This window comes from Mya arenaria, chromosome 3 (assembly GCF_026914265.1).
Source record: "Mya arenaria isolate MELC-2E11 chromosome 3, ASM2691426v1".
In the NCBI taxonomy this organism is placed as follows: Eukaryota; Metazoa; Mollusca; class Bivalvia; order Myida; family Myidae; genus Mya; species Mya arenaria.
This window is the reverse complement of record NC_069124.1, coordinates 40137015-40148498: the sequence shown is the minus strand read 5'-3', so window position 1 is coordinate 40148498 and position 11484 is coordinate 40137015. Positions and strand designations below refer to the sequence as shown.

Sequence of the window (11484 nt, the reverse complement as noted above, 5' to 3'; positions counted from 1 at the left end):
TTTGCAGCGCGAGTTTCATTTGATTCCACTTTTAAATTAAACTTTATTAATACACACTTAAAATTCCTATGCAAATAGAAAAGGGAAATAACGCGGCGTCCAAGAAGAGTTGCTTGAACTTCTATACGTTCAATGTTAACTCCCTTTGAATGTTAACATTTTGATCTTGAACATAAATCAAATTATTTTACCCTCTCTTATTTTTTATATATTTTCAAAGAGATGATATCACCAACCTGCTCTTCAAATTCGGTAAAGACCTGATACACATGGATACAGGAAGTCCGACTAGCCACATGAATTCATTTTGGCGAAGTGTCTAAACATTTCAGAAGAATCCAAGATAGGATGTATCAACGAAATAACTAAGGCAAACAAGCTTTATATATAGGATTGAATGAATAAGATGAAGTCGTAAGTTAGTTTATCTTGAGGTTTCCATGTACTCTGGGTTTCCTAACAATTATATATGACCATCATTTCACGAAACATCGTGTGAAGAATATTGATAAATATAATGTTGCTATCATTTGTTTCACAACCGTTGTGACTAAAGTATTCTAATAATGAATCCGGGAGGTCGTATTCGACAAATAAGACGTATACGACCTCCCGGATTTAAACGCAGTAGTTACAAGTATGTTTTTTTTTAATATTTCACCGGTGTTAATCACTTGAACACGTTATCAAATAAAAAATGCTTTTCAGTAACGCACTTTCTGTTTTATAACGTCATTTTCACATGACCCGATGGTATGACGTGACGTGAGCAGAGTGAAATACTAAATAATATCTGCTTCAATTAAAGGTAAATACCTGTAACAAAAACCATTTTAGAATTACACGACAGCATTTGTCGTGCTTTAGGTCTTTACATTCGTAAGCGTAAGAGCAATTGAGATACTGATAAGAATGTATGGGCATCACACCGAATGAATGTAACATTAACCTAATTCAAGTTTGTTGTCATACATACTCTGATTAAATAAGGTATTTGCATCCTTCTAGTTAATTGACGTGGATATTGTTTTCTGTGTGTGATTATGTGAAGACTGTACTGGTTAAATGCATTTCAGGTAAACATTTTTTAATCTGCAAGATCAATGGAAAAAGCAATTCTTATTCTGTATTAATTGTACTTCATTAAACCAGCAACACACATAATATGCACAAAATCAACCTTGTAATCTAAGTATGATAAGTATAAGAACTGGCGTGATCTTTAACACGTGACTGTCTGTTAGTTTATGACCTTCTACTTATCTTCCACAGTGGTCAAAGGTCAAACCTTTGTATTGACTGTGATATCATTTTAAATTGAATTTTCTGTGTATCTGAATACGTTTATTTGCAGTTTTTTGATCAAATTACTTTAGATTTACAGGAGCTGACAATAACTTTTCATCAGAATGACGGAAGTGTTAGCATGGGAAGATTACCTCACCATTGTTTTGTATTTCGCCGTTGTTCTTGCAGTCGGTCTGTGGGTAAGCCTTTGTTACTCGTTATCCTTGAAAATCGTCCGACAACACTGTACTGAATAATACAGTCGAACTTGCAAAAACGTGCATGTGGAATTTGAAATACATCGGAATGCTTGTTTCATTGATAACACATCATATCAAGATGAATTTAGAGCTTAATTGTTAGCATTTTTTATAAATCTGACAGAAAATGCTCTTTTTTACCGTTAAGCATTAATAAGCGTTGATAACCTTCCGTTAAGCGTTGATAACCTTCCGTTAAGCGTTGGTAACCTACCGTTAAGCGTTGATAACCTACCGTTAAGCGTTGATAACCTACCGTTAAGCGTTGAGAACCTACCGTTAAGCGTTGATAACCTTAAGAGGACCAAACCTAGACGACACTGAAAGATCTTCACAGATATTATGATTGGTAATATATTGTTAATATATTTATGTACATTTATATTTACATTTATAGTGATATTGCCTTTACTTTAAGTAAAAGCTGTTTTGATGACTTTGCGTTGCTAGTGGGCTTGTACGAATATTTTCTTATCCAACATTTATGAAGCTTTGTCGCAATGTTTGCTGGCAATATATATGGACTGAGAACCAAAGCCAAGTCAAACTGGAGTAATGGTCCTTGGTTTGCCACAATTCATCTTATCTTGCTCTCTCACCTCCCCATTTCTTGTCAAATCTTTGCCAGACTTACTTACAATGTAGTATTGAATTTGTCACATTTGTATTTTTTTGTTAATTATTTCAGTCAACTTTTACTCAGAACAGAGGAACAACCCTTGGCTACTTTCTGGCTGGTAGAAACATGTTGTGGTTTCCGGTAAGTGTTTTGACATGAGGTTGTCTGAATTAACTTTGTACGCGATTAGAATCCAACGTTCTTTGAGTTTTTGCAAATCTAATTGCATAGAGATAGTATGCAATCTTTGTTCTGTATATAGGTGTTCTGCAGGGCAACACATTCTCTTCTGTTTCCATGTCTTAATTAATGCAATATGGGAGAATCTGTGAACTTACTACTACAATGGAAACCACAAGGACAAGCTCAAAACTTTCACGAAGACCCTGTCATGAGGTACAAGAATGTCTCATAATATATAAATGAACTTAAGGTTGGACGAATACCTTAACAAAACGCCCAAGATAGACTTCACATGCATCAAAATTTCTTTATTCAAAATGTTTGGGTTAACACATTGCAGTGCCATCAAAACATAAAACATGAGTTCACTGGAGGGTTTAAGATAAGCTAATAGTCACGTTTACTCCACAATGTGTCCGGATAATAACATTCATTATTCGTTATTATTCTGTTACTGATCACTATTGGCCACTGTATAACCTTGGTTCCATGATGTTTGTTGGTGATTTTTTCCCAGTTTTTATGCCAACCGTCGAATCTTTTATCTTCTGGTGTAAGAATCTGAGTGTTATGGTAAATTTGCTCCATTGAATTTACGGGAAATAACTATGTTTATACATTCTCTTTTATTTTCCCCTTTGTTTCATTGTTGAGTAAGTTAGTCTTTTGCGGAAAAACTACTCATATTGATCACTGTGATTCTAGTTTTTATCATCATATGTTCTCCCTGCAAGCGGGGGCATTGTATTAAAAAACACTTTTTTTTATTTTTCTAGCTTTTCCAACATAAGTATAGCGTGTCATACCGTTGAAGGTTTGAGTGTTAGTATATTCCATTAGTGTGTGGTTCGATGATATTTCTCATTTCGTCATTATATTCAAGTGACGTTGGCGCCATGGTAATTTGCAGGTTTGAGTGTCGTCATTATAATCCAGTAACGTTGGCGCCATGGTGTTTTGCAGGTTTGAGTGTCGTCATTATATTCCAGTAACGTTGGCGCCATGATGTTTTGCAGGATTGGGTGTCGTCATTATAATCCAGTAACATTGGCGCCATGATGTTTTACAGGTTTGAGTGTCGTCATTATATTCCAGTAACGTGGGCGCCATGATGTTTTACAGATTTGACTGTCGTCATCATATTCCAGTAACGTAGGCGCCATGATGTTTTACAGGTTTGAGTGTCGTCATTATATTCCAGTAACGTTGGCACCATGATGTTTTGCAGGATTGGGTGTCGTCATTATAATCCAGTAACATTGGCGCCATGATGTTTTACAGGTTTGACTGTCGTCATTATAATCCAGTAACATTGGCGCCATGATGTTTTACAGGTTTGACTGTCGTCATTATAATCCAGTAACATTGGCGCCATGATGTTTTACAGGTTTGAGTGTCGTCATTATATTCCAGTAACGTTGGCGCCATGATGGTTTGCAGATTGTAGCGTCAGTGTGTTCCAGTAACGTTGGCGTCATTGTGTTTTGTAGGTCTGAGTGTCGTCATTACATTCCAGTAACGTTGGCGTCATGATGTTTTGCAGGTTGAAGCGTCAGTATATTTCAGTACCGTTGGCGCAATGGTGTTTTGCAGGTTTGAATGTCGTCATTATATTCCAGTAACATTGGCGCCATGGTGTTTTGCAGGATTGGGTGTCGTCATTATATTCCAGTAACGTTGGCGCCAATGTGTTTTGCAGGATTGGGTGTCGTCATTATATTCCAGTAACATTGGCGCCATGGTGTTTTGCAGGATTGGGTGTCGTCATTCTATTCCAGTAACATTGGCGCCAATGTGTTTTGCAGGATTGGGTGTCGTCATTATATTCCAGTAACGTTGGCGTCATGATGTGTTACAGGTTTGAATGTCGTCATTATATTCCAGTAACATTGGCGCCATGATGTTTTGCAGGTTTGAGTGTCGTCATTATATTCCAGTAACGTTGGCGCCATGATGTTTTGCAGGTTGGAGCGTCAGTATATTCCAGTAACGTTGGCGCCATTATGTTTGTGGGTCTTGCGGGGACTGCTGCAGCTAGTGGTATCGCGGTCACCATTTACGAATGGCATGTAAGGACATGTAGTTTTCTTCAAACCGGCCAGAACACAGACGTACACATAATGCATATTTGTACCTATCTAACGTTAATCAACGTATTATTTTCTACATGACCCCAATGAGCTCACTACACTATACTTTTCTGAGTTGGGTATACCCGCAGCAGTGAATGTTTGTAGTTACAAGAATTTTGTTAACATTCTTGAATTTGCATTTACATAATCTCTCATTATTCATTGACTTTCAAGAATAGATGAAACTTATTATCATACAAAAGAAAAATATGGTATTGTTCCTTTTCAGGCGGTTTTCATTATCATATCGCTTGGTTGGATATTTGTTCCAGTTTATATTGCAAGTGGTGTAAGTTGTAGTTTTGATAAAATCAGGGTGATAATAAACATTAATAATTATTTAGAAATGCCAAAACCGGTACTTGAACTCGCAACAGTAAATAACTATTGTCATTTTAGTTGAACTTTTAATCGCTAGTACTCTAAATTGTACTAAACACTAACAATGGTATATTCTCCTTGGTGTACTAACACTATCATCATTTTGCAAATTTCAAATATTTACATGTTACACTCGTTTTAATATTTCAAGGATTTCATCTGCTTGAAGGTGTCTATTACATTTGTGTGTGTATGTTGGTTGGAGCAGTTGAGTTTTCTCACAACGTGGATTCCTATTGATATTTGTCTTGGAATTATTTGTAGTCGTTCACTATTCCCGAGTACCTGAAGATGAGATTTGGAGGGAAGAGGATACGAGTGTTGACTTCTGTGATGCTCTTGGTGCAATACATCACCAGAAACATTAGTGTGAGTGCTTGTTGAATAGGTTTGAAATCTCCGAGCATCTCTTGGAGATGATTAGTTGTGGCGATGTTACAGAATCAAGGCGACATGCACAGAGCTTACCCGGCTTACATTTTTATCTGGGCTAGCTTTTGTCTTAGCGGATGTGTTACGTTTAAGAAATATTCATCGCTGTATCACAACCACTATTTTGACTCTTAAGGCGTCTATTCTCGTCTTTAACACCGCAGGGGTATGCGGTTGGGTTCAACCATAGTGTAGCCAATGGGTGCGGATGAAAGAAGGAGGACTGCTTGTCTGGACGCAATATGTTGTTTCTAATAATGATCAAATAGCGTACTTGAAATACTCATCGTGTCTTCAAAAGTTGTTCAAGGCAAAATAATGTACTGACAGTAGATCTTACAAATATACTTACCATGGAATATGCTTAAAGATACATACATGTATCCCAAAGTCAATCTTCAAAATTTGTGTTTTATTTTTTTTAATCCTCTAGTTATACTCCCTTTTAAAAATTCTCGATATAAATGTTTTCAAAAAAGTCATCACTTCATTTGTTTTTTGCTTATGCTTGTACGCAAACATCAGCAATCTAATACTTACTTTCCAACAAGTTTTCCAGACATATACACTTAAAATGTTCTTATTAAGGGCGAGATTTACTGTGGGGTAGTTTTCATGCAGTTAATTCTTGGATGGAACATCTACATAAGCGTATGTGCAATACTTACCGTTGTTGCCATCTATACAGTCATCGGTAAGATCAGATTTACATTTTTCATACACCAATGTTATAAATCCGTAGATTAAATGTTAAAGCTTCTTATTTTAATTATAATAGTAAGCAGGACTAATTCTGCGCAATTTGCTGAGACAGAAAGCGCAACGCTAAAATTAAAAAAGTGTATTATTGTTCTTCAGAAATGTGACAACTTGTTTTTCTTCAGGAGGCCTTCGTGCAGTTATTTTTACGGACACTTTGCAAACGTTTGTCATGATAGCTGGAGCCATAACAGTTTCTATTATCTGTACGCATTCGTAATCATTAGAAAGAGCTTATAAAATATTATGATGGAAATTTACAAGAACATGTTTATCAGTGCCTATAAGGATTAGCATAATGTTGATTTGTTGAACAAAAACTTGTGCGTCTTCTTCTAGAACGTATAAGAGAAGTTAAGGCATGCAACTCGAAAATAAGACTTTGGACTATGTATATTTTCAGCAATGATTAAGGTTGGTGGGTTGGAGGCGTTGGAAGCCAAATATATGCACGCGGCAACGAATTACACACTTGCAAACCAATCGTTCTACGCCTGTGGGATGCCTCGAGAAGATTCATTTCATATTTTCCGGCACCCTGTTACTGGTGACATCCCATGGACAGGTTCAACATTCGGCCTAACCGTTCTTGCTTTGTTTGTTTGGTGCCAAGACCAGGTATGACTCCAACTATTTCAGTGAATTTAAGGTTTAATATTCGATTGATACAGACGAGTTAAACTGTGAAGTCCAGTGCTTGATTGATTCCAACTGGTTATGCTGGATGTGACGTTCAATATTTGATTGAATCTAACGGGTAAGCCTAAGTGAGAGGTTAAGTACTCGATTGATTTAGACTAGTGAGACTTATTGTGAGGTTCGGTTTGGTGCCAAGATTAGGTATGACTCAAACCAGTTTCAGTAAATTAAAGGTTTAATACTCGACCGATTCAGACTAGTAAGGCTAAGTCTTAGAACTTCATTGATTCAAATTAGTAAGGCGAAGTATAAGGATTAGTACTCGATTGATTGGCAAAATGTTATGTTCAGTACCTGATAATGGTGAAACATAGTGGTTGAACCCTCAGTGGATTTACTTAATGTTTCAAGGCGATAACTTGATTAAAAAGTTATGAATACCCGTAACATGTACACTGTGTATGGGTTTTGTATGTCAGTTTGCAATTTGGAATGTCCTCCCCATGCCACAAAATGCCATTACTGAAGAGTCTGGCTGCTGGGCTTTTCCCATTTTATCATTGAGCGATGTAATCGTTTTAAGATATAACATTACGATATACAGTCAATATCAAGTCATACATAGTGTCGAGATGTCTACTTTTACAGCTGATTGTTCAGAGATGTTTGGCAGCAAAGAACATTACGCACGCCAAGGGAGGTACACTGTTTGCAGCATCTTTAAAGTTTCTAAGTCTGCCTATGTTTGTTTTGCCTGGAATGGTCAGCAGGGTTTTATTTACAGGTAAATTTTACTACTTTAAAAGACTTTTAATGGCTTTTAAGCGTAATGACTGTAACATTTAAAAAAACAACAACCCATATTCACATTTATGTGAACTATTTTTTCTGATGTATCTTTTCCCACGACAATTTTTCAAAATAAAGCCCTTATAATAAAAGCACATACACATATACATTTTAAAACACATACACGCTAATTGTACTAGCAGGTCATATAAATAAACAAATCACTGTTTTGCTCATACATATCCAGACGAAGTTGCTTGTGCCAGCCCGGAACACTGCGAAAGTGTGTGCCAAAGTTCGACGGGTTGCACAAATACTGCCTACCCATTACTAATTCTGAGAATTCTTCCAATTGGTAGGTAAAAGTATGCTGACCGTTTGCAGGTTTTTGATGAAACAAGTATTTTGAATAGTCAAATCAGCCATATGTCTCGACTATGGTTATCGCAAAATAGATAAATTGCATTGAAATTTACTGTATGATTTTTAGAAAATACTCGTTGGTTTTGTTTGAGGTTTAAAAGAATTGCATTGAGATCTTGTTACTCCCATGTGTGTTTTGCTGTATTGTTTGTCGCCGCAATTCTAGCTTCATGTCAGGTCATTTTGCCGTGAACTTGTTTTACAGGGATGCGAGGTCTAATGCTAGCGGCACTTATGGCTGGTATGATGAGCACCCTTACATCGGTATTCAACAGCTCAAGCTCCATCATAACCCTTGACCTTTGGACACAGTTTCGCAAGCATGCAAGTCAAAGTGAGCTGATGATTGTTGGAAGGGTGACTGTGTTTGCAATGATCATTATCAGTATTTTGTGGTTGCCGATCCTGCAAGCACAACAGGGCGGAGTTTTATGGTTTTACCTCGCTGCGATTGTTGCGTATCTTGCCGTGCCGTGGTGTGTTGCATTTATCCTGGGTTTGTTTTGGAAGCGTCTGACTGAACCGGTCAGTATTTGATAAAACAAAATATTGAAAATAAACAATTTAAAATGAATATGTAAAACGGTCGGTCGGTGGGTTGGCAAACCATTGTGAAGTGAACTCCTCCAGCAGGTTTAAAGTTATCACTTTGACCAACGGCCATCTCGTCTTAGAGTCTTTTGCCTTTGAATATGATGTTTACACTTCTGGGTTTATTGGGAGTTGGTAGAGCGAACTACTCCCAAGAGGTATCACTCTGATATTTGGTACACATTGCCAACATGATTAGGAGTAGAACCTGGCATATTTATTGTAACCCAATGCGTTTAAATCTAAGAGTCATATGCCTTTGAATATGAGTTTTACCCTTTTGGCTCTATTGAAGTTTGTGGAGCAAACTACTCCCCAAGTTAAAGAGGTATCACTCTTAATAGGTACCCTTTACCGACATAGTAGGTAGTAGTGCATAGCATGTTTATTGTGACAGGCAACCTTTTTCACTTAGATTTATTAATCGTGCAAACATGTGAATTATTGTCATATCACTTATTAGAGTTTAATGCCACTGAATACGGGTTTTACACTTTGGGCTATATTGCAGATTGTGGAGCGAACTACTCGCAAAAGTTCAGAGATATCAATCTAATATTTGGAACACATCCCTTGAACATCAGTTCCCCATATTCAAGTTTTAAGATTGCTCAAGTGCCTTGATAAATCTTCAAACATCTAACATTATGATTATGAGTTTTATTTCAATAGTCAATTAATAACATTCTGTATCAAGGCGGTGTGTTGTGGTGGTCATCACCTCTGTGAAATCTCTAGTTAGTTCTTGCATTTATATAAGATGTCTTACCTATTAAATTTCAGGCCGCTTTTTACGGCATGGCTGTAGGTTTGATAGTAGGTATTTCAAGGATGGGGATGGACCTTGTTGCGACCCCGCCAACTTGTGGTAGTGGAGAACCAGACATGAGGTTGGATCTCAGCTCAAAAGTCGATTTTCTACATTTCACTATTATCAACACCATAATCTGCACAATTGTAATGGTCATTATAAGTTTGTTTACAAGAGCACGATCTGAGAAACAGGTAAATACGTTAAACTCTTCAATTGGAAATATTACAAATGTAAGATACCTTTTTGACTGTGATGCAATTGCTTCAACACTCTGATTACCGTTTGTCACCGCAGAATTGTTGAGTACTTCAAACCGGTAGGCATCTCATACCAGTCACTCCTTTTAGAGCTGTACTATAACTTTAATTCATTATTAAACAGAACAATAAGATAGAGCATGTCAATAAACGAATTCAAATAATTATACCTGCACAAAGTCTGAGGCACGACAAGGCTTGGGTAAAGAGTTCAATAATTAATGTTTGAAATCAAAAACGCATTTGTTCTTTGTCTCTAGACTAAAGTTTGTTCATGCCAATTGCTTCATGAAATCGGTAATAAATTAGGAAAGAAATTGAAGAAATTCGTCAAAAAATGGCTGGATTTAGGTACTCGATATGTATTAGATTTTAAAAGTACATATATATTCATCACCGTAACGTGTCTTTAGTATCTTTTTATATATAAAACTATAACTTTTACTTTAAGACTGTATTGTACTGAACATTTTGTTTTGTGATTAAATTTGCAGTTGCGACGCTTAACATGGTGGACCAGACATGATATCGATGATCCAGAACTATCAGACGATGAAACCGAACCTGAAGATGACAACTCTCCAAAGGATAGACACTTGGAGATTGAAACTGGTCTAGAACCAATTGAGTTATCAGGTGTGTAAATAGTGTAAGACTAAGTTAAAAATTTGCATTATTCTTATCTATGAAAACAATGCTTGGAGGGTAGTACACGTCATCATCGGCACCCCAGCGTATCATTACCTATATGATAGGTTATGATACGCTTGGGTGCCTAGGATGAGTACACTTATACAGCGTACATTTAATGTGTACTTAAGTTACCGTTTGAATTATTTGAGGCTTTGTACAAGCTACATGTATACTTGTCTCTATTCTTCTTGCAAACGTATCCATTGACAGAAATAGTTTTACATTTTTCAGTTGCATCTAGATGTACACACGCGTTTTACGACTGGATTTGCGGAGTAAACTCCAATAAATCAGACGGACCGTCAGCAGAAGAACGTACTGCGATTCGAGCAAGGATGACGTCAATCAAGGAATCTCCGCGGGCCAAATGTCTTTTGAATGTTGGCGCATGTGTTTTAATGACGGCGATTACGTTTCTGTTTGGCTATTTTGCATGATTAAATATAAGAAAATCTTGATATCGACTTATGAAGCATTACCTCCTCGGCCCATGGTTCGACACAAAAGCAGACTTAATAAGCATTACTTAAAATGAAATGATAAAAATGGTTATTTGAAGAAAAGTACGTATTCTTTACCCAATACGTAAGACACCATGCAGAGAAGAGATAGTGTCCGGTCAGCGTAGTGGTTAGCACACTCGCTTGTCACCAAGGCGTCCCGGGTTCGATTCCTGGCCTGGGCGCACGCGAGTTTGGTTTATGCTCACCAAGCAGGACAAGTGGCTTTTCACCCGTTACTCCGGTTTGCCCCACATCACAAGACCACATTCTCGCCCAACATCGTTCCAACGAGAGTGTCTTAGAATAAATAACCATAACTTTCTTCACAATCGATATAAAATATAATGTTTCAAGTAAGCGATATTGATATTACTTAATTCAAATTCTCTCCGCAGAGATATAATATTAATATTGATCGTTATAACCCACGGTCATTTAAATTATTTCACATTTGGCTTGCGGTTGTCTTGAAATTTATTTCACAGCATATATAAATATATATTGTATTATCTTATGATTTAATTGCGGCCATATATCTAAGTAATCTTTACAAGATATGTTCTATTCGCTTACTACCATTAAATAAACAATAATTTCATAAACTCCTAAATGATAAATACTTTCTCTTTGTAAAAGATTTGATTCTAAAATTTCAATATAAAATATTTTTGAAATACCATTATGTTCTGTATTTAACAATTCTATCGCTTTAGAGATATTTG

General features: G+C 36.6%; 1 protein-coding gene across 2 annotated transcripts; it reads left to right on the top strand.

Annotated features, from left to right (window-relative positions):
- Positions 1 to 906: 906 nt before the first annotated feature.
- LOC128228478 (sodium/glucose cotransporter 4-like) lies at positions 907 to 10696 on the top strand. Of its 2 annotated transcripts, XM_052939799.1 has the most exons (15): positions 907 to 1076; positions 1377 to 1487; positions 2236 to 2307; positions 4314 to 4418; positions 4711 to 4770; positions 5127 to 5231; positions 5883 to 5988; positions 6179 to 6259; positions 6457 to 6671; positions 7341 to 7476; positions 7729 to 7836; positions 8110 to 8429; positions 9279 to 9500; positions 10061 to 10202; positions 10491 to 10696. In XM_052939799.1, the coding sequence occupies exons 2-15, from the start codon at positions 1410 to 1412 to the stop codon at positions 10694 to 10696; spliced, it is 1956 nt and encodes a 651-aa protein (XP_052795759.1). In that variant the 5' UTR covers positions 907 to 1076; positions 1377 to 1409. The 2 variants fall into 2 exon arrangements, with proteins under 2 accessions (XP_052795759.1, XP_052795760.1); XM_052939800.1 differs by lacking the exon at positions 907 to 1076 and having other exon boundaries at positions 1302 to 1487.
- Positions 10697 to 11484: the final 788 nt, after the last annotated feature.

Coding starts and splice junctions, on each gene's coding strand:
- LOC128228478 (XM_052939799.1), top strand. CDS start 1,410: ATGACGGAAGTGTTAGCATGGGAAGATTACCTCACCATTGTTTTGTAT. Junction 4,771..5,126: donor CAGTTTATATTGCAAGTGGT/GTAAGTTGTAGT, acceptor AATTATTTGTAG/TCGTTCACTATTCCCGAGTA. Junction 8,430..9,278: donor GGAAGCGTCTGACTGAACCG/GTCAGTATTTGA, acceptor ATTAAATTTCAG/GCCGCTTTTTACGGCATGGC.